Source organism: Lagenorhynchus albirostris, chromosome 4 (assembly GCF_949774975.1).
Source record: "Lagenorhynchus albirostris chromosome 4, mLagAlb1.1, whole genome shotgun sequence".
NCBI lineage: Eukaryota > Metazoa > Chordata > Mammalia > Artiodactyla > Delphinidae > Lagenorhynchus > Lagenorhynchus albirostris.
In genome coordinates, this window is record NC_083098.1 from 83,469,395 (window position 1) to 83,492,948 (window position 23,554).

At 46.9% G+C, this 23,554-nt stretch overlaps 1 protein-coding gene across 16 annotated transcripts in view; it reads left to right on the forward strand.

Annotated features, from left to right (window-relative positions):
- APBB2 (amyloid beta precursor protein binding family B member 2) overlaps window positions 1–23,554 on the forward strand; it is a 377,265-nt gene that overhangs the window by 266,916 nt on the left and 86,795 nt on the right. For 13 of the 16 annotated variants that reach the window (XM_060148293.1, XM_060148295.1, XM_060148297.1 and 10 more), the window contains 3 exons: window positions 200–262; window positions 645–730; window positions 825–885. In XM_060148293.1, the coding sequence (XP_060004276.1) occupies window positions 200–262; window positions 645–730; window positions 825–885 (210 nt within the window). The remainder of the gene's footprint in view (window positions 1–199; window positions 263–644; window positions 731–824; window positions 886–23,554) is intronic. The other 3 variants (XM_060148300.1, XM_060148301.1, XM_060148302.1) reach the window with 1 other exon arrangement.

The window sequence follows — 23,554 nt, forward strand, 5'->3', positions numbered from 1 at the left end:
CTCACATGCTGCCGTTAGAGTGAATTTGTTCCCTAACCCATCCTGTGAATATCAATGCTAACAACAGTGTCTTGTGTGTGTGTGTGTGTATGTGTGTGTTTTCTTTTTTTTTTCCTTTCCTTTTCTATCCTTTATTATTTTCTTTCTTTCTTTTTTTTAAATCAATGTGCTTTTTCCTTGTGAATAATTATATGTCTAGAAACAGCCATGGAGTGATTTTGCTGTTCTGAATGGGGGAAAGATTAATAGTGACATTTGGAAGGCAAGTATATTGTCAGATTTTAGCTCATTTAATATTTTGTCCTTTTTGCATGGCTGTGGCTGCATCTTCTTTGTGAATATCATGCATTCTGCAGGGACGGAGTGATGGGGCTTCTGGCTAGGGCTGTGGGACTCACACGTGTCGCCTTTTTTGATGTCTCCCATTGTGAATGACTTCAGGCTGATTGCCCCAGGTTCCTGTTGTCTTGTAAGAAGCGGCACTTGCACCAAACCGGCATCAGCAGCCCATGCATGCCTTTTTCTGCCTAAGCTCACATACACTCTCTGCCTCGTGCTGGGAGGACTTCTCTCCCCTTTGATATTTGAGGCCATGTACTGGGTCATTCCCCTTTCTACATTAACAGGGATCTCTTTTCCTCTAGGATTTGCATGCAGCCACAGTCAACCCGGACCCCAGTTTAAAAGAGTTTGAAGGAGCAACACTGCGCTATGCATCCTTGAAACTCAGGTAGGGCGTTCAGAGCACCTGCCGTAATGAGTGGCTGTGTGCAGCTAGAGATTGCAATAGAATTCTAAGTCCAATTTTCTGTTTTTCTTTCTAGAAATGCCCCACATGCTGATGATGATGATTCTTGTAGTATCAACAGTGACCCAGAAGCTAAGGTTTGTAAGAAAGTGCTTTCAGCGACCAGGTTAATATTCTTGCATCAAAATAATGACTTTGGATAACGGCCCAGTTTTTTACAAACCGTCAACCCAGAGCCACTTAATAAGGAATTAGTCTTCAGTCCTCTCTCTTTCCTAATCTCCCCAACAATTAAAGTAAACCCCTCGGCCAAGTGAGGTTTGGGAGGATTTCTGTAATCATCACGACTCTGCTTGTATCTCACTACATCAGTTCTTTGTGCATCGCAATAAGTTAAAATTATCGTTCGAACAGGTGGGCTTCAGAAGCCTTTGAAGATAAGCCAGGCTGTGCCTTGCAGTGCCATGGGAGGGGCGGTGAACAGGTGCCACAGACCCCTCACACCCACCTCCTCCAGGGCAGCCTCGCACCTGTGCAAAGCGAAAGGTCCTCCTCATTCCTGTCCTAAACACAGGCCTGTTTCATGGTGGGGAACCAGCAGGACCAGCTGACGGGTATGCGACCAGTACAGTTGCACGGGGCCCTGCGCGGAGAATCAGGGCCCCGTGTTTTTCTGTGCAGTTGCTCTCTTGACGTTCTGCATACTTTTATCTTTGACTCTGTGCTCTGTAGATGAAGTGCAGTGGGGCAACGGAGTGTGCCCCGGGGGGTTGGAGCCTTGGCTTATGCAGTCCTGCCACCTCCCTACCTGCGCAGTGTTTCTCAGCTGCCCGTTCCCCTGCTGCTTGGCACCTCAGGCCCTGCCCCCCTCCCCATCCCTGCCCCCCACCCAGCAGTTACTGTTGCCTTCCACCCCTGTAGGGAGCTAGGTGTGAGCCTGGGGAGAGTTGATGCCAGGTACACAAACTCCATGGTGTCCCAGGAGGGGACAAAGTAGTGGCCTGCCCAGCTCAGGCGGACAGCACAGCACTGAGTTTGCGGGCGACTCAGTGAGGCCCCGCCCACTCCCAATCCAGGTACCTAGCGTGTCCCGGCACAGGTGTTGCAAACAGAGGGTCATCCATTTGCTGTGGGCTGGGGTGGTGAGTCCACGGGAAAGGGGGATTCTTGGCTCAGTTTCCCCACCCCTGGCCAGGACGTGGTGCGTCGGCCTAGCAGCTGATGGTCTGTAGCTTTGGGCAGCCTGTGGTGGTCTGCACTCACCCTGTAAGTATCCCCGTGCCCGAGAGAGGGTGACATTAAATGACAAGCAAAAAACACCGCTAGGAATTGAGAGAGAGAATGCAGCAGAAAGGATAAAGCTTCATGTCTTAATACTTTTTACAGCTTTCCCCCCCTGCTTTTTGAACATGGGGCCATGTGTTTTCATTTTGCATATTTCATTTTCATTTGCAAATTATGTAGCTGAACCTAGATATTTTTCTGAATCCCAAAGTAGATCTGTGTCTACGAATAAAACAGCAGATAGGTTCCTGTAGCAGTAGTTAAGTGGGGAACACCGTGCAGGTTCAAAACCTTGGCTGCCTGGTCGGAAGCTGCCACATTGCCATTGGTTCTGTAAGAATCCCAGGGCTTCTCTGTTGCTCCTAGTTTGCTCAGCTTCCTTCTAAGCACAGCCTGATCAGGTTAAGCCTGCTCCAGAGCCAGCGGTGTTCTGAACAAGTTCTTGGTTGGCCTCTGACACCCTGGCCTTTAAAGATAAATCTTATGGCAAGGAAGGGAAGGGACCTAGTAAAACAGGAAGGCAGGCTGTGAATAATTTGCTTTGCTACCAAGTGTTTTATAAGGGCTATCAGCAAAGACTGGAGGAGGAAGGGCGAGCAGCAGCAATATTTTTCTCCACCCGGAAGGGCTGGGCCAGTGATGTCTGTAAAGCTGAGTGTGAAATTGACAAGAGTGGGCCGGAAGGGTGATGCATGGAACGGAGATTGAATGGGTAGCAGGAATTGGAGGTAATTGAGCTATTACCTAAGAGGGTGCTTTCTCTTTTTCCCCCTCAGTTGTATTGCTTACTGAACTCTTGATCTACCACTGTTCTGTTCCCAACGTGTCTATTCTAGCACCTATTAGGAATTTGTTTATGTTAATAAGGAGGCTCAGCTTTCTTAGAAGTAACTAAAGTTGTACTTAGTTCTAAACAAAAGAGCATGTGTATTGTATTATTTATTTTTTATCCTTCTTTGTTCTATAAAAGATCTGAGGAGACTTATGAAAGCACTTACAAGCCACAGAAAACATAAGGGAAGAATCAGTGCATCTGTCTGTACTGGGACAGTACATGGAGTTAGGACAGATCAGACTGGGGAGAAGGAAAAAGCATAGGACTTTTTTTCAGAGCATAGGACTTGGCATAGTTAAGAAAAGTGACCTTTGGGTCCATTTTTGTACCTCCAGGTGATTATTTCTATTGAGGACTTTTATGGTAAATGGCATGAATTCCTGTAAGGGCATCTCAGAATCTTGAAAAAACCTCTGCAAACTACACGTGCTTCTAACTGCCCCCATCCCACCCTAGATTCTGAAGGTGCCCCGTGCTATAGAAGGTCACTGTCACTCTTGAGGACCCTAAGTCTGTTGGGAGGGGAAAAGGGTCTCAGAACCCTGCTTTCTATGAATCACACTGTGCATGAGGGAAAAGCATCTCAGTGCCTTACGGAATATAATGGTTTTTCTAGTGCTCTGTCATAAAATATTTGTAATAATATTTATTGAGTGCTAACTTTTTGCCAGGCTTAGTCCTAAAGACTTCGTTGCTGTTGACTCTCATCCTCACAGAAATTCAAGGGGCTGACTGTCATTATTGCAGATGAGGAAAATGAGGCATAGAAGGTTGAACAGCTACTTAACTAGTAGAGTCAGGATTTGAATCCAGGCCATTTGGCTCCAGAGCCCAGGCTCACTAGACTGTCCAAAGAAAAGTCTCCCTTGGGGCTTCACTCAGGGGCCACCATCGATCAATGTGATTGGTGTGCTTAATAATACTCCAGATTGGGCTTCCCTGGTGGCGCAGTGGTTGGGAGTCCGCCTGCCGATGCAGGGGACGCGGGTTCGTGCCCCGGTCCGGGAGGATCCCGCATGCCGCGGAGCGGCTGGGCCCGTGAGCCATGGCCGCTGAGCCTGCGCGTCCGGAGCCTGTTCTCCGCGGCGGGAGAGGCTGCAGCGGTGAGAGGCCCGCGTACAGCAAAAAAAAAAAAATAAATAAAAAATAAAAAAAAATAATACTCCAGATTTATGTAAAGACACATAGAAGTTTGGATTTTGCTCATTGGAAGCCAAGGACAAACCCATTTCAAGTAAATTGGTGGAGGATTATGACAGCGTGGACCAGCTTCCCGGTCTGACTTGAGGCAGAGATGAACCCTAGACTCTAGAAGTGGAATGGATGGGCTGCAGGTTCTTTCAGACCATCCCTCAGTGGTGTAAGTTCAACCAGGCTTATGATAAAAGTTGGGCCAGAACAGGAGGAAGCGGGGGCTGGAGTGGAGCTCATCTGTGTGTCTGGCGATTGGCCGAGCTGCCCACTTGAGATACCCCACACAGATGGCGTCCCTTTGGGGAAATTGAGTCTTGCTGTCCTTCTCTGGAGGCAAGTCTCTCCACCTCCTAATGGAAGTGGGCCAAGGGAAAGCCTGCAGGGAAGGCTAAGGTGATCCTTCAATGCTGTTTCCAACAGCACTAAACGAAATTGTTTTTTACAAATTTGGAACAAGTCCATTGGTTTAGAGCTGACTTTGATGAGGCCACTTCGGAGGTATTCCCCATCGCCACCACCCTCTGGCCTCCCCCCATCTGCCCCCTTAGTCACTCCTCGCCTGTTTAATGCTGCCTGGGGCACCTAAGCAGGCAGAAGTGGCAAGATCTAGGTTCCCAGATGTTCAAGCTTTCGATAGATCTAAAGATATCTAAAGGGTATCTTTAGTTAACCCTTTCCATTCTTTCAATTTGCCAAGGACTCAGGAACTGAGTGCCCCGCAAAGAAGCAGAAGGTATCCTTTCTTTAGGAAACAAAAATATTTAATTTCATGTACGATGGAATTCTAAATATAGTCCCCGAGGAATGATTACTCAAAAGATTATTATAGAAAATGTCTTCCTTACTCCCTCAATGAAACTTAGATGCTGGAAAAATAAAAGTCATTTTTAGACTATCAGGATATGAATCCTTCAGAATTCTCCCCAGCCACTCTGAGTCAGAGCATCTTGATAATCTGTTGTTCAGTGAAACATCTAAGTAGCGACATAAATGAACCCTTCCCCCCATGCCACCCCACTCCTGCAAAGGCGAAGTATTTTTATAACTCTGACAGTGTTTTATGAGCCTACCTAACTTTATATACAGTAAATATTTTTTTAGTTGATTGCAGTATGTGCATGAGTTTGTATATAATTCTGAGCTCTTTAACTTTTATTTTAAAATAATTATAGATTTACAGAAAAGTCCCAAAGATATTGAGTTCCCATATACATTTCCCTAACAGTAACATCTTCATAATCACGGACAATTATGCAAACTAAAAAATTAATATTGATACCGTATTATTAACTAAAATAGGCTTTATTCATTCACATTTTCCCATTTTTTTCCACTAATATCCTTTTCAGGACCTAATCTAGGATACTACATTGCATGTACTGAGCTCTTAAAAAACTACTTCACGTATTCCTTTCCACAATTCTCAGATTTATCATTCTTAATTCCATTATAATATTCCATTTAATTAATAGCACCATAATCTGTCTAGGCACCCAGTGGCCATAGGAACAATTTCCAGTACTACAGGACAGAGTTACAACTTCATAAAAATAGGTGGCTTTTTTTCTTTTAAATCATTGCTTTGGTACAGGTTGCTAAAACGGTATTACCGTGTCAAAGGCTATGAACTTATGGCTTCTGTCATTTATTGCAAAACTGCTTTTCAGAAAAGGCTACGGCGGCATATAATTCCATCTGTAATACCCTAGAAGACACCTTTATCCACTGCCCATTATTCTTTAGGCTTTGTCATTTTTACTTATTTACCTTATTTTATTGCATGTGAGCTACTACCTCCTACTTTAAAACTCCCCCCTCTTAAATTATCATCAACATAGGACATTTGTTTTGGTAGGTACAAAACCCTATGTTTATTATGAAACTCCGTGTTTCTGTCCTTTCTTGGCTGTCTTTTGCCCTTATTTTTCTATGCATTTTTTAAATAAAAATTTTATTTTGGAATAATTTTGGATTTACAGAGAAGTGACAAAGATAGTACAGAGAGTTCCTGTATACCCATCGCCCAGCTTCCCCCAAGGTCCTATCTTACGTAACCGTAGTACACTTGTCAAACCTAAAAATGAATAGGGATACGAAACTATCAACTAAACACTTTATTCTGATTTTACCAGTCGTTCTTCTAGGTCCTTTTTCAGTTCCAGGATCTAACTCAGGACAGTACGTGGTGTTTTTAGTCCCTCTGCATTTTTAAATTCAAAACTTTGTTAGTGTAATCTTAAAGATGTTTTTCTAATTATTTTTTTCTCTCTCTATTTTGCGTCACTTCTCCATGTGAAATGTTTTTAAATGTCTGCGTTTACAAGCTTTTTGTAGATAGTTGCCTCTTGTGCCTCATTTATCAAGAAGGCAATTTCTAGTCATGTCTGAGCGGCCAGGTAGCTTGCACTTCTGAATCCCCACGATTCTGCACTCTGCCCCCTGGGCTCATCCTACTACCTTAGAACCCTAATTTAGCCCTTTAAAACGTTCCTTTTCTCACGGCATGTGGCTTGTTGCTGGCCAAATGCTTGACTAGAATGATTAACCCTAAAATAAGAGCCAGTTTTAATTAAATTGTAGAAAACTGAATGCTTTGAAAAATATGTACGAATACCTTAGAGTGCTTTCCTCTCCTTTGTGTTCGCTATGCTCAGACTTCTGTAAAGGAAGTGGTCTGCCATCTTGTGGACAGTATTAAAATTATGTCCCTAAAGAAATCAGCATTTCATTTGAAATCATTGAATGGCTTAAAGCTAGAAGTGAGATTAAAGGTGATCGAATGGTCCTCCTTTACAGGTGAAAAAGTGAATCCCAGAAAATTTGTGTGCATAACTTTCCTAGGGTCCCACAATTAGTGGTGGAGATGGCATTCAAAGGTGGGTCTCCTGGGCCTCTGACCAGGAGTCAAGAGTGTGTAACAAATCATTTTCAGGATATTCGTGAGGAGAAGTAATTAGAACTGCTTTCAGAACACTGTTCTTCGGTATCCACAACAAGGGAACTGGGTAAGGAGGATTATTTTTTCCCAAGCATTAAATTCTCTGGGTTTCAGCTTCCTCGGCTGTAAGATGAATGTGTTATCGTCTCAGAAGTCACTTCTGGTTCTGAGAAATTTTCAGATCTGAAATGAAGTGAGCAGTCCTGATCTATGGCGTCTGGAGATTAAATAGTTCAGTCTGGTCTATCTCCAGATCTGGAGAAGGAAAGAAAGAGTAGTTTGAGCCCAGGGCTGGAGAGAGGGAGCGGGCTCCCTTTTCTGAACACACACTCTGCCCGTGCCCTGCACTATGCTAGGCACCTACATGCAATTTTCCTGCAAACGCAAGGTACCGTGGTTGTTTCCCCCGTATTACAGATGAGAAACTGGTGCTTTGAACAGGGTAAATAATTCATTTTATCACACAGCCAGTAACTGGTGGAACTGGGACTCAAACCTAGTTGCATTTGACTCCAAGGTCTAAGGGAGCGTCGTGCCCACCCACTCCCAGGGATCGTTTCCCTAGGCTTTATGGTCGCTGGCTGCCTGGGTGTCTGAGGTGGAGGTAGCAGGGATGTCAGAGGTAGGCAGGGTGGGGGGGACTGGAGAGTCATTGCTTGAGGACAGACTCCCCCTTCCTTTCCGGCGCTCCCAGATGGTCCGGTCCTTGGCAGTGCCTTCAGACTTTCCAATGCCCATATTGACAGATCCAGATTCAGTTGTTCTGGGGCCGGACAAGGTACTGCAGTTCTGCTAAGCTCTCGGGCGCTGCTTATGCTGCCGGCCTATACACAACACGTCAAGCAGCAACAGTAAAAAGTTTGAAACCAGATAAATAAGGTGTCATTTCTGTGCATCCTCTGCAGTCTTCCTACACAGTACCTCCCAGTTCTGTCATGGCCACTTGCAGCCAGTTCCCAGCTGCTCGGGGATGTCTTTCCCAGGCACTGGTTTTCGTGAAAGCTTTGCCTGTCTCTGTCCTCTTTTGTTATAACCTGCCCCAGATGGAGAGAAAAGAGAAAGAGGTGATACACATCAGCTGGTCAGTAGGGTTGACAGAGGAACGTCCTGAAGTGAACGGTGAATGAACATGAGATTCTAATATTCATCTGTAAGCTTTATTTATCTGTGCCCTCCCTTGGTTCCTATTCGCATAGATTTTCCTGAAATAATTATATTAGTGGCTACTGACTAGATTAGCACTAATAGATAAAACAGGAAGGGGTAGGGAGTATCTTTTCTCATTCAGATTTATTTCTGGTCTATGTAGCAAATTCGTTAGCAGTACTTAGCATTTGTATGGGATTTTTATGTTTGCATGTAGTTCTTAGAATTGATTTTTGTTCATGTGGCACGGGTTATTTTCTTTCAGAAATCCTGAGCTGTATGAGAAGTTTGGGTTTGATTTCTGTTGTTGATTCATTAATTGAGTCAAAAACATTTATTGAATGCTTAATGTTAAAGGAAAGCTGTGTGTTACAGTGGCTAAGAGCATGGACTCTGGGCCCCGACTGCCTTGATTCAAAGCCAGCCTCTGCTACTTACTTAGCTGGGTGACCTTGGGCAAGTTACTTAGCCTCTCTGTACCTCAGTTTCCTCATCTAGAGAGTGGGCATAATAATAGTACCTATCCCACAAGGCTATAGTAAACATTAAGTGAATTGATATAAACATAAGATCTATGTCAAGTGCTTAGAACCACTTCTATCATACTTTATACATTAGACGTTATGATGTCCCCTGCCTTCATGGGGCAGACAACAAACAGGGAAATTCAGTGCATTGTGCTAAGTGCTGAGCTGTCATGTCATGGATGCTGAGCTGGGGACATCTATCCTGGCTGGGAGTAAGGGGTGGCATATGGTTTTCCAGAAGGAGATGATGCCTAAACTAATGAGTGTACTTGCACTGCAGCGGGATTTAATGATTCTCTCCCAAAATGTAAATGTAAGTGCTCAAGATTAAAAAATAATTTTATATGTAATTTTGTGTTCATTTTCAGCAAATGCTTTTAGGAACAGATCTATTAAGATGAGGCCCACCCATGTTTGTCCAATACTGCAGATAACATTGTTTCTGTCATCTGTTAATGTGTACGCATGTTACAAGCTATGCCCAAACTTGGTAGCTTAAAGCAACCATTGATTTTGCTCCTGAAATAAATTTTGTGGGTTCAGGAATTTGGGAAGGGCTCCGTGGCGCAGTTCCTTTTTGATCCACATGGGGGCAGGTGGGGCTGGAGAATCCACTTCCAAGATGGCTTCTTCACTCACGCGCTAGGTGGCTCAGTGTTCCTTGGCCACTGTCTCTCTTCATGTGGCATCTCATCCTCCAGGGCCTCTCCATGTGGCTTGGAGTTCTCACAGTGGTGGTCTCTGGGTAGGCAGGTGTACTTCTCATATGGTATCTGGCTTCCAAGAAGCAGGAAGCTTCCTGAAGCCACCAGGTGAGACAAGGCTGTTTCAGGAGATGGCATCCCATCCCTTCCACCCTGTCCTGTTGATCAGAGCAGTCACAGCCCAGACCCAAGGGTGGAGACACAGACTCTACCTCTTGAGGGAGAGTGTCAGGGTCATGCTGCAGAGAGCATGTAGGATGCAGGGGACAGGATGCTTTATTCCTGCCATCTTTGGGACATACAGTCTGTGACAGAAGTTATTCTCACATTTTAGTTATTCAGCGAAAACGCCCTTAGTGAGGGGCATAACTGTCAACACAGTTGAATCAAGAAACCAAGGCACGGAGCCAATGACGAACATACCAAGTCCTGGCAGAATGAGATTTCATCCTCTCATGAACGGCTTTCAGGTTGACATTCACAAAGAGAAAATAAGGACCATCTCAGTCAAGCCTTAGGAGAGGTGGAAGGAGCACAGAGAGGCAGAGGTATCTGCCCAAGAGTGTATAGCTCGTCTGGGAAGAGCACGACTCGAGCCAGGCTCCTGACCCTGGTCCAGCGTGGTTTTTCCACTGAGCACGGCGACACTCACTGTCTCTTGGACACTGAGCCATTGGCCTTCGATACTCATTTTTGTCTCCGGGCCCAGAGGCCAGCTTTTGTGTTTCTAAAACTGTTTTCCTCCGTTTATTTGCCAACATGACCATGCATAATGCCGTGTTTCTGGCAGAGCCACGGCTCCCTTTCCCTTATTAACTTCTGGTCACTACGCTTGCCTGAATGAGCAGTTGAGGAGTTGGCAGCCACGCGAGCCCCCGGGTTTTGAAAGGCACCGTTGAAACGAGCTGCATTGTTATCCACCTGTCGGCAGCTGCGCCCTCTGGTGGGCAGATGCTAGATGGCTAATTAAGGAGAGGCAGACTTCCTTCTTCCCTTGAAGGAAGGAAGCAGGAAACAGGTGAGGTGATGGGCGGCCCCCAGCAGCAGGGGTGGAGGTGGGCATCCTGAGAGTGCAGGGGCAGCAGATGTGTCAACCTGGCCCCGTGAGATCCTGCCAGAGAATTCTGGGCCGTGGGTATTCTCAGAGCTGGACAGCCTCAGGTAGAAGCAGCAGCAGTGGTACCTTCGTCGAGCAGGGCTGGGTCCTCTAGGAAGAGCCAGTTGGTCGAGCCCTGAGGGTGTCCCGAAGCTGGCATTCCGAGGCTGCCCAGAAACTTGACAACACATACCAGGCCTCCTCTTCTCGGGGCTGTTGCCTGAGAACTTAATGCCGGTGCCAGTACTGAGGCAGTACCGTGAACATTTCTTATTTATTTGCAGTTAATGAAATGGATAGAGAAGTGATGGTTCCTCCTACAGGACTATGAGAATAATTCAGACACTGAGCCATTTTAGCTAAGCCACACTGTCCCCTGATGCCTATGCCTCCTGTTTAAAATCTTATTGAAGTGTGAAGCCACAATGATCAGAGCCTGAGCTCTTCGTCTGCTCCGGGCTCTGGTGCTTCTAAGGAAATGGTTTTAATAGTCAGGTTTGCATACTTTCAGTCTCTAAATTGACAGGAAGTGCGACAGCTCTCAACAGTTGTCTGTAACCAAGCCATCCATCCACTCATTCTACATATATTTATTCAACAACAGTTGCATGCAAGGTGAGATGATCAGACCGAGGAGAGGAGCAGAAGAAAGTAATACAGCAGAGAAAAATGGTAATCCCATTTAAGAGTGACAGTTACAATGTTACTGGACTTGAGAAAGAGACGATTTGAGTCTGTATGTGGAATTTCAGTTGCTTCCTGTTGAAGGAGACATTTGAGATCAGTTCACTGAGCATAGTCCATAAATAATTGAAATTGGCAGCCTACGTGTTTATTAACAGACGGATGGATAAAGGAGATGTAGTATGTATATGCAGTGGAATATTATTCAGCCACAAGAAAGAAAGCTTGCTGTTTGTGACAAGCTTTGGACACAAATAGACCTTGAGGGTGTTATACTAAGTGAGATAAGTCAGACAGAGAAAAACAAATACTGTATAATGTCTCTTATAAGTGGAATCTAAAGAAGCCGAACTCTTAGAAGCAGAGTAGAAGGTTACCAGGGGCTGGGAACAGGGGAACCGGGGAGATGTCGTTTAAGGGGGCACACCTACAACTAGTAGATAAGTAAGTCCCGGGGATTCAATGCACAGTGTAGTGATTATAGTCAACAATACTGTATTGGAAACTTCAAAGTTGCTAAGAGACTAGATCTTGATTGTTCCCACCACAGAAAAGAAATGATAAAAATGAGACATGACAGAGGTGTTAACGAATGCCACGGTGGTGGTCTTACTGAAATATATAAATGTATCAAACCAGCACATTGTACACCTTAAACTTACACAAATGTTATATGTCAATTATATCTCAGTTTTTAAAAATTAATTTAGAAATAACTCAATTGACCTTAAAAGATCCTCAGACTAAAAATCACTTCATTAAGACTGTGCTTAGCTGATGAACCAACACATTCTTTTTTTTTTTTTAATTTATTTTATTTATTTGTTTTTGGCTGTGTTGAGTCTTCGTTGCTGCGCACAGGCTTTCTCTAGTTGCAGTGAGCAGGGGCTACTCCACTGCGGTGGCTTCTCCTGTTGCAGAGCATGGGCTCTAGGCACGCAGGCTTCCGTAACTCTGGCACAAGGGCTCAGTAGTTGTGGCTCACGGGCTCTAGAGCACAGGCTCAGTAGTTGTGGTGCATGGGCTTAGTTGCTCCACAGCATGTGGGATCTTCCTGGACCAGGGCTCGACCCCGTGTCCCCTGCCTCGGCAGGTGGATTCTTAACCACTGCACCACCAGGGAAGCCCGAACCAGCACATTCTTACCCCACGTCTCCAGCCAGACAACACTGCAATTCACCTCCTGTGGGCACAGAGCAAAAATGTGTCTCTTTGGATTCCCTTACAGTCTCTCATTCTCTCAGCATACCTGCTGCTCAGGAAGGGAACACAGGTCCACACCCAGGGCCCACTTTTCTGCTCCAGCCACATTCCCAGTGGTAGGTTTGACCAGCAAGTGACCCCTGTCTCTACTGAAGCTGGAACGTTGGCCCATGTAAATGACACATGGACCCTAGAAGCAAGAATATATGATTTCTCAAAAAGCCCTTCTGAGAGCCGTGATTTTTTTCAGAGCTGTGAGTTCAGATGAGATCTATAGCAACCTATTTTATAGAAAATGTCAGTTTTCCCTCTTCACCTAATGCTATAGGCCAGTGTCACTTAGCAACTAAAATACTATATGAAGCTCATCTCTCCTTCTTCAGATATTCTAATACATGTCTGCCCTGTTTTGGTTGAGATCTAGAAACAATAAAATGAATGGATATCCAGCGTAGACCTTCATCATTTGGCAACGGTAGAGGATTGGGCGGAGAAGGAAACTAACGTTGCTCTGATTCCAGCCATGTGCTGGGCACCCTACTGGGTGCTTTACTTGCAGCGGGCCATCTGATTCTCGGAACAGCCCTGCAAGGGGGCGGGTGATGTTGTTATCCCACTTTACAGATGAGGAAATTGAGATTCAGAGAACCCACGTCACTTTCTTAAAATCACACATCAGTTGTATGGATGAACTGCAATTTGAGCCTGAGTGAAGCGGACTCTAAAGCCCGTGTTCTGATAATAAAATACGGTGACGATTGCTGATGTTATTGAGCATTTAGTATGTTACGGGGCACATATGTACCAAGGTGGTTTGGGGCCATTATCGGTAAGCTCAGTTTCTGTCTTTCAGGCTTATCTAGCACCTCTGTAAAGGGCAGTAGCAAACACTCCCATGGGACTGCCACTGTCCTGCTTTCCCACAAACCCCAGGAGCTGTGTTCTTTTATTTCTCCTATTTTTAGTTGAAGCTGAGGCACAGAATCCTACGTGACCTGCCCACAGTTTCGGAGCTGATAGATGGCCGAGCTGAGATGTGAACCCAGGCAGTCTGGCTTCAGAGACCAAGCTTTTAATCTCTGGGCTGTCCTTCCTCTTGTGTAGGTGGGCCTTCCCGTGGTCTTGCAAGCATGCCTTTGGTTTGGTTCTCTGAGTCCCTGTGTGATTGTTGTGTGGGAGTTCTATACCATGAGCTCAAGTTCACCTGAAGATGTGCCACTGTATTAAAGATTGAGAAGAAATATAAAATATGTTTTTATGTGTGTGTCTTTTAGTGGATTACCCAAGTACTTGACTCCCGGTGAATGACAAAAGAGGAAAAAAACAGCTAGAGTCTTTGTCTCTAATGCAGGGCCATGTTCCAAGGGGAAAGGGTATGAAGTAGGAGCTGGAATCCCTGGGTTCTGGGCCCAGTGCTGTCGGGGATGAGCTGTGTGATTTTGTTAACCTCTCTGAACATCACTTTTCTCATCTGTAAAATGGGATGGTTCTAATGCATAGTCTGGGAGACTCATAGTATTACTGTGAAGACCAAGTAAGATGTTATACGATAGCAATGTTTTGCTGTATAGCACTAGCTAAACATGATGTATGGTTTTGGTCTTCCAAAAGTTTCTTTAAAAATTCGGATGTAATGGTTCCCAGCAGCCCCGTCAGTCGTGGTGATTTACGCGTTTTTGCTGCTCTGTAGGTCCCATCAGCTGGAGGCTGTGTGGGACTGAGCCCAGTCCCAAGTATGCCATCTTTAAGGCCACCCTCCCTCTCTCCCTAATCCATTTAGTTTGGGAATCATTTTGGCGATCACCGTATTACAATGTGTCATAGCTTAAGTGAAGCAGCATTACTTTCTTTTTTCTAGACCTTAGAAATAAAATAGGAAATGTCTCGTAACACACTGGTTATTAATGAAAATGCAGATAGTACCAGCTTATATAAGTTATACGAGGAGCTTTAATCTAATTTTTGGAACGGAGGCAGTGATGTTAGGAATAAGGAATTCCCTTTGTGTCAGTGGGATTGAGTGTTTGGTGCCCCATCTTACAGACAAAACAAACCTTGAACCAGGTTTTTGACTTGTTGCAGTTGGTGCGTGCGTGCGTGTGTGTGATTTCTCACTTTACGTAGAGCATATTGCTCTCCCCTTTTTCTGTATGTTAGGGCGAATTTATGTAAAGCCTTCATCAATTCAGAATTGCTGGGTGGTTCACCTGGAATAGCAGTGAAGCACTTGAGTTCAGTAACGCAAGCCTTCCCTTCCTAGTGCGCTAGTGCCCGGGTAGAAGCCCAGGCTGGTCTCAGCCTCTAGAGTTCTGGTTGAAAAGCTTTGGGCTTCAGCCACCAGGAGCTTTATACTAGCTTTTAAGAAAGGAAAAGTTACTCCAAAGTTCTATGTACATATTATTGACATCGAAGTTGCCCCCCTTTTACAGGAGACTCTAGATCGTTCCTTCCTTAGTTGCTACTTCTCCCCAGCATTTACAGCGACTTCAGAGATTACAAAGACTGCCGAAAAGTGGGGGACTGCAGCAGAATCTGGCCTGCTGCCGTTAACAGCATTCAAGTACTCGTATTGTCCACGAGATGAGTTGATAAATAATGTAGCATTTGTAAAACATTTTCCCAAAAATCTTTTTTTCAACTTATTAAAAGTTAACATGGGGGGGAAAAATTGACCCAGGAAGCTGAGAAAGTCACCAGTGGCCCATAGCGTGTTTTGGCATCACGTTACGTACGGAACCTCCCCATTCCTCTAACGTTCTTTGCGGACCTCTCTCTATGAAAGATTCAAGGCCGCAGAGGCGAGCGCGCGCCAGAGCTAACTGTGTACTGGCGGGGTTGTGATGTGTGTGCTAGGTGAGGCTGGTCCCCGTTCCCACAGAGCAAGCTGTGTGGAGTTAAGGTAATGCGGTTTCGCCAGCCCTAGGGCACTCCACATCGTGAATAAGTGAAGATATTCTCAAGACAGAAAAATACATTTTATTTTGTGTCCTCTTTTATGTGCTTAAGTGGAACTACCATCTTCTCCTTCAAGACGTAAAGACTCTTCCCAAAGCAGTTCGAAAAATGGGGTGGTTGGGGTTCTCATGTATTGACATGAAGTAAGTTTCACAGAGGCTGTATTTTACGTGCGGAATCGTAAACTATGTACAGAATAAATCTCGTGTCTCTGGTCTGGTCATCTCTGCTGAAACAGGAACATCAGTGGGGACAGTTAACATCCTACTTTGAAAGCTTTGCCCCAGGAGTGAAGAGTCCACAGCCCCCTTGGTAGAGGGTTTCTTGTTTTAGTATCTCTTTTCCTTAAGAAGTTCATCATTACTGCTTTCCAGATTCTTCTTGTCTTTCCAGAGCCCCTACCCCTTGCTCGACGCCCTAGGTAGAAGGATGACTTTGGGTTGCATTTTCCCCACACTTTTTCAACTGCTTCACGATAACGCTTCTCATTCTTCTCTGAGAAAATTAATCCAGGCTCCCTCCACCTTTCTTTACAATTCACAGGACTCATAGCACTTTGATTAGTTTTGGTGATTTTTCTCAGGATACCCTGCATCTTCTCCTTGGAAGAAAAAAATGAATCAACAGATATTAAGTGCTGCTGGTGTGTGTGGCACTTACCTGGGCATTGTGGGAGAAGAAAAACACACACAAGGGCTCCCTGACCTCAAGTGGCTCCTGGGAGAGGGGTACGGTGTTGAGAATCAGGACACCCCACTGCTCACCTGTACTGGCCGCTCACAGGCCAGGAGACCCTGGATGAGTCACTTCCCCTGATGGGCCTCATCAGTCAAGCAAAGGGGACAAGCAGAGCTTTGAGTTCAGCTCTGAAAACAAGGCTCAGAGGCTAATGGGGGAGGTGGCATTAATTCAAAGAATAGTAGAGCATTAAGAGGTGAGCTACTGAGTATCTACAGTAAGAGTCCAGGAAAAGGGGAGATGAATTTGGGAATGAGGCTTCTCCTTGAATTTGGACCAGCAGCCTCTGGCCCAAATCACTGGCCCTCCACCCCAGGTCCATTCAGGGGGCAGGGCTGCAGTGGTCCCACAGGCAGCAGTAATGAGCCTCGGGCAACAGCAGGAGCTGCCGTGGCCCGAGGTGCCCTGGCCCCGAGGCTATGTACCCTGAGTAATGCGAAGTTCTCTCTCCCTCCCTCTGCCCTCTGCCCCCGTCTGTAAGTCTCCAGCGAGGCTCGCCTCCACTAACTGCTTACTTCCATCTCAAGGCTTTGTGACAGCATCCAATCTGCACTCACTTCCCTTGGAATTTGGGGAATCCATTGCCTTGCAGCATTCTCTGGGTCCTCCCTTCTCCATGGTTATTTCGTGTGACCACCAGGGAAGTCTTAGAAGTTTCCTCTTTCTGGAGCTACAGGGTTCCTTAAGGCTCCTTCTTTCCTTGTGTCCACACACACACACAGGATAAAACCTGAGTGTACTTGAGACACAGGTGTGTTTCCTGCTTGTGAGGAGGGGCCACAAGGAGCCTCTGGTCAGTCTGTCTTCAGATGGAGTCCTGGATAGTCTGTTCTTCAGATACCTTGTCACCTCTGGGAGTAGGTTTTTAGCCTTTAGTCTATTGCTGGAAATGTCCTCCTTTTTAATATCTCAGCTCTGTGAACGTGCGTTCCTACCCTACAAACTCAATATAGCTAATTTGAAGCAAAGTCTTTAAAACAACTACTTAAAATACTTCTTTCTTCTTGAATTGCCATAAATGTCTTGGCATAGCGAGTGTTCCTACTTACTTCATCTTTGCATTACACAGTGATTCCAGTGGGTCAGGTACCATCTCAGTAAGTGGCGGTGACTAAGGGAACCCTGTAGGGACAGACTTCCCTGCCCACTGCACCCCGCACAAGACAGACACTCATTCTTGTTAGCGGCAGCTCTGTGCAGTGCTCTCGGGGACTCGGGTCTACTCATCTGTGAAATGAGATGGTCGGCCTCCGGGATCCCCAGATCCCTTGTGCTCCGGGTCTCTGTGCAGTGGGCAAAGGCTCTTGCCGTGCGTGTACCGTGTAGACTTCTGGGAGTCAGCTTCAAGAGCGAGGACCTGGTGAATGCTCCCTTAAGGGGTGCTCAATCAACAGCTGTGCTTTTAATTGAGGTCTTTGTAGGTCTTCCCACTTTATGAGTTGACTGCATTCATCTCAGACACTGTAAAAAGTTGCAGATTTTTCCTTTCTTCGTGAGCAATGCAGTTTTAAAAAAAACTTTCTTAAAAGCCAGCAGTAAAAACTACCATCAGTCCCAATAATGATGATGAGTATGGCTTTTGCCAGGCACCAAATACTGCTCAAAGCCTACTTGATGTGTATGAACTCATTTAACCCTCACAGCGATCAGATTCTGTGCTTAGGGGCGGAGGAGACTGCCGACCAAGCCCCTGCCTTCATGTAGTTTGTGTCCCAGTGTGGGGAGAGAGAGAAACAGCAAAACACAGAAAGTGGAATATACATACATGAGGTGAAAATACATTAGGTGAAAATATGGAGAAAAATAAAGTAGGGAAAAGAGCTAGACAGTGCTGGGAGGGGTTGCAGTTTTAAATAGTCCGGGAAGGCCTCCTGAGAAGGTGACATGAGGAAGATGTGAGGGAGGGAACCAGGGGGGTAAGGGGGAGCCTGCTGGGAGGAGGGATCCGCCTGGAGGCCAGCGACGAGAGCCCAGGGCTCCGTGGTTCCTAGTCCCACCTACACCGGCTGTACCCAAATCCAGAAAGCTAGAGTGATCCAGTCCCCCTCCAGCACCCTGCGCCCCCCAGCCTTGCTCTAGGAGGAAGGGCAGGTATGGTTGGTTCTCACTATCGTAGTGGGTCTATAAGGCTCTGTAAAGGCACTGCCAACACTGAATCAGCAAACGCTGAAAAACAGTATTCCTCGGGAAGGTGCAGAGTTCGGTTCCTGCGAGCCTCTGGTCACATTTTTGTCAGCCTGTCAATACATAACCTAATTTTATGTGTGTTTCTGTTGAAAGACACCTGATTTAACACATACTGTTGATTCATTGGCCTTGAGCCTACGGTCAGCAGCACTGACTCACGCCTGAGTGAAGCTCATCGAACACATGGATTTTCTCCAGAAAGCACATTACAGCCTTCTCCCGCCAGAACACTAGACAGCATTTCAGTGCCACACTTGGAGGCCCTTTTAAACAGCGAAATCACCAAGAAAAAGCACACGCACGTATACAAAAAGGTGCTAAATAGACCACGGAAAGGGCACTCGTTTGCAGTATGAGGGCTGAAACAAGAAGACTTGTTCAACCTCAGCTGGGAACATGCAACCCAGATTTTTTGCCAGTCTTTGCATGTCCACGAGTGACCACAAACGTGCCACAAATATTGATGTGGAGGTTGCAGATCAATGTCGGAGAGTAGGTGAATGTGCAAATACGGAATCCGCAAATAATGAGGATCAACTGTATTTGCAGTTGAGCTATTTAGAGGAAGGATTTATTCAAGACCCACGTGGCATCATTCTTAGTGGGGTCATCTATTGGGCGCAGTTTAGAAGAGGATCAAATTAGTTCTGAATCGCCTCAGAAACAGCAGCGTTTGGCTAAGTGTTATTAAGAATGGTACTCTGTTTATTTGAGTTTTGCATTTTTCCGTGTTGCACATAGATTTGGTACCAGCTGACACTGGATCTGTAACCTCCCAGTCTCCCCAGTGTCCCGGCCCCGACTATGCCCAGGTCTCCAGGTCCCCAGCCCCCAACGCAGAGGGTACAGTCTGTCTCCTGACCTCAGGCTCTCTCTGCTCCTTCCTTTGGATCAGCATCCCCTCTAGAGCTCACACGGCCATCTTGCTCGCCCCAGCGAGATAAAATGGCCAACTTTATGTGCAGAACTTGAGTATTCATTATGGTTTTACTCTGTGCTTTCTCTGCAAATAACATTTCTCAACAGAAAGAATATAAATCTGTAGTGTAAATCAGCCATGTGGACCATACGACTTGCCTCTCAATCTTTTCCAAGACTCCTGTATGGGAAAACTAAAAGACCACTCACACTTCCAGGGCGGAACAATGGTTTCCCAGGAGTGAAGACGTCTGCTGCTTCTGGCTCCAGCCAGCCTCGCTGCTGGGCCTGGACGGGCATGGGCTCTTACTAAAGCTGTGAGAGAGTGGGCCGTGAGCTGATGTTACTGCCACAGACTCAGCTTTTATTGGCATTCAGGTGTCTCTAGCTCAAGAAGTTCCCTTTTGTGCAACGCGTTCGCTGTCCCACCAGGAGAAGTTTCTGTGGTTACTGTCAGATTCTGATTCTCAGCGATGCTGTGTGGTGACTCAGTTCTCCCGGGCCTTGGCTGCTGCGGCGGGTCGGGCTGTCCGGGAGGGGCTGTGATGGGGCGTTTGGCCGGTGGGATTTGATAGGTGCCTTAGTTGGACATGTCAGGCATCAGGTTTAAGAAGTGCGCCTACCCTCCCTCCCTTCGTAAGAGAGCCACCGTTTCCTATCATGTAAGAAATCATCTTCCGTGGAAGCTTTTGAATTTTTGAACAGTTGAACGAAGTATTGAGTTCTACACTTGTCCGTGTTGCTTGGGTGAGTGTAGGAATGGTCCACATTGTACTCCCCAGAGGCTTGGCGGTCTTGCTCCATGTCCAGAGGGACCCGTCTGATGAGCCGGTCCTTGTAGCATCTCAGTGGTCTTTAGCTCAGAGTCAGGGTTGGGACGGAGGGACAGCATGACAGTGAGGTGTCTAGATCCCACTGGCACCTAAAGGGGACATTAGCACAAAGCACTGCCAGGGCACTCAACTCCAGGACAGGACTCTTGGTCCAGCCGGGTGCCCAGAGTGTGGATCAGGGACCAACTGGAAGTCCAGAGAGAAGGGCTGCAAACACAGCAAGGGCTCAGGTTGTTCCTCAGTGCCTGTGTCCCAGGACCCTTAAATGTGGGCTTCTGTCTGCAGGGCTGTGTCAAGGCCCCACCAGCTAGTGAAGGTGGGGCTCCTGATAAGCCGATAAGGCTGGATTGGGCCCCAGGCAGGGATTAGCCTCCAGAAGGCCTGGCCCTCCGGTTTCACAGTGGAGGCACTTGGAGGCACGTGATACCTGACTCTAGCTCGCATTACTGGCTACATGGATATTTTTATATGACTTTTATATCACTAGGCATACCCTAGATCAGATTTGTTGATAATTGAGAGCTAATCATAATAATAGCTTACACACTGAACACTTACCATGTACCATTCTAGGCACATTAGATGCACCGTACTATTTATTTCTCCCAATGGTCCTTAGGACATAAGTACTATCATTGTCTAATCTTACAGATTAGAAAGCTGCATCACTGAGGAATTAAGTGGGCATCTGGGATGCAAACCTGGGTGCTCTGGCTTCATAACCCAGGCTGTATGCATTTGCTATGGTAAAAGTGGCTGTGCCAGGCTCTCTACCAGTGCTTGGTACACCCCCTTGAGTTCTCACCAGCGTCTGTGGCGTTATCCCTCCAAGGATGCAGAAACTTAGGTCAATTGACTAGCCTAGGGCCCAGCCAGGTTGAGGACTCCCAGTCAGATCCGGTCCATTCTTGCCACCATACCTCAGTCTGCCTCCAGCTCACGTGTCTTCATTTGACAAATATTTTTTTTTAACTAATTGCATTATTTACTTATTTATTTTTGGCGGCATTGGGTCTTTGTTGCTGCACGTGGGCTTTCTCTAGTTGCGGCGAGCGGGGGGCACTCTTCGTTGCGGTGCACAGGCTTCTCATTGCGGTGGCTTCTCTTGTTGCGGAGCACGGGCTCTAGGCGCGTGGGCTTCAGTAGTTGTGGCTCACAGGCTCTAGAGCGCAGGCTCAGTAGTTGTGGCTCACGGGCTTAGTTGCTCCGTGGCACGTGGCATCTTCCCAGACCAGGGCTCGAACCCGTGTCCCCTGCATTGGCAGGCGGATTCTTAACCACTGCGCCACCAGGGAAGTCCGACAAATATTTATTGAGCATGTAGCGTGTACCAGACCCTCTTTTGGGTGGCAGGCATTCAGAGGTCCACAGAACAGGCCTGTTCTCAAGGAGCCTCCTTTGGATTCAGTGCTCCTGTTTATAGAACAGCTAACGTAGAGCAAAGAATGGTGAGAGCAAGACAAGGCCTTGGATCAAGCCAGTCCACAGCTGAGTCACTTTGCTGCACTTCACTGAGCTGGTTTCCTCTTCTGTAAAATCAAGACAGTAATCCACCTTGAGTACTAAACCTCAGATCAAATTCCAGCTGCTGTGACCTTGGGCAGTTCAGCTCAGCTCTCCAGACTCAGTTTCTCACATGTATAATAAGGAGCTCCTGCTTTGTAGGGTTGTGAGAACATGTTGTGCTACGTGCTGTAAGGCATGAAGCGTTGAGAAAATGATCTATAAATGTCAGTGCCGCCTTGCTTTCCCCTCCAAGTCCAAACTCTTAATTCTGTGTACAAAATACTCAGCACAGAGTAAGCACTGGCTAAATGGCACGGCTAGAAAGATGATGACGATTGTACGTGAAGATGTCGGATGCGATATATCTGCAGGTTTATGTTTAAATATGCACCTAGGTCTCATTTGTTCTGTGACATTATGGAAATACCGGGCTAAGTCTCTTGGTTGAACCCACCTGCACTCAACTTTTCCATTGATAAAAATAGGCCTCATAATGCCGCCCTGGTTCCTGGGCAGGAAGTGACTAATACAATCAACTGTTTATGTATTAAATCACAACCCGGAGGCCTGTGTCTTGCACTAGCGATGAGTCTCCGAGCATCCTGGCCATTAAGACAGGGAAGCAGGCTCCCTCTGCTTGCCTCTCTGCCCATCAGCCTGCGGCAGGCTGGTGGTTAAAACTGGAGTGGATTTCCTCCAGAGGATGAATCCTCCTGTTGGCCAGTCTTAGCATCCAGTCAGACTTACATTTCCCTCTGTAAATTAATAAATTGACATTCTGGTGTTTGTTTTTAAATGTATATAAATTCCTCATAATGTGACAGTTCACCCAGCTCGGTAACAGATGAGCGACCGTCACTGTGGACGTTGCCACGGGACGCTGGCCTTTCTTTCATTGAAGAAAGCCTTTCATGGGAGGGAAAGGGCAGGACCTGGGCTGAGGCGCCCCAGAGGCCTCAGCGCTGCACTGGCTGCCCCTTAGCCCCTCCCACAGGTTGTCCCGGAGTCTAACCGCCCTAGGCCTTCCCAGAACACAGTGGGAGCAGCTGTGCCCTGGCCTAGAGGGATGAGAGCACAGGCATCAGGCAGTGGATTACGTTTGATTTCCTTTGCCCCCGTGGAGACTCCTTACCTCCAGGGCTCTGTTACCGGGAGTAAGGGGTTGGGAGGGAGAAGGGTGATGGTGCCCCCGGGTGGACAGTGTGCACAAGAGCACCCAGACCACCACTTCAGGGCTAGTTAGTGCCTTGTGGTAGGGGCTCTCTTAGACCTCTGAGAAGTCTCAGGGCCAGCCTGGAGCAATAAAGCTAGACTTGGGACGGGTACGAGGGTTGAAGTACTCATTCCCTGCTCAGGGGGGGATTTCCTTCTCCTCAGCCTCTTCCCGCCCTTGAATCCTCTGGGACCTCTTTTTTTTTTTTTTGGTACGCGGGCCTCTCACTGTTGTGGCCTCTCCTGTTGCGGAGCACAGGCTCCGGACGCGCAGGCTCAGCAGCCATGGCTCACGGGCCCAGCCGCTCCGCGGCATGTGGGATCTTCCCGGACCGGGGCATGAACCCATGTCCCCTGCATCAGCAGGCAGACTCTCAAGCACTGCACCACCAGGGAAGCCCCTCTCCGGGGCCTCTTTAGAGTGGGACCGGGACTCCTGACCTCTGGTCTCAGCCTGGTCTAGCTGTTGAGAGCTTAAGATTCTGGGGGAGGGCATGTGCACATGTGCACGGTGTGTCAGGTTGAGGGAGGGTTATAGGTCCTCTCTGAGGTCCCTGGGTGTAGAGTGAGGTATGCCTGCCCTCCACCCCGGCTTTAGGAAAACCAGCCATGTTACAGCTCCTAGGAGGCAGCATGGCGTGTTGACAGGGATTTGTCAGTACGTGAACTTGGGTTTGAATGCCAGCTCCACCATATGCTAGCTGGTTACCTTAGGTTTGTATACACCACTGTATTAATCTACTCGGGCTCCCATAACAAAATACCACGCAGGTTGGGTAGCTTACAGCAACAGAAATTGATTTCCTAACAGTTCGGGAGGCTAGAAGTCCAACATCAAGGTGCTGG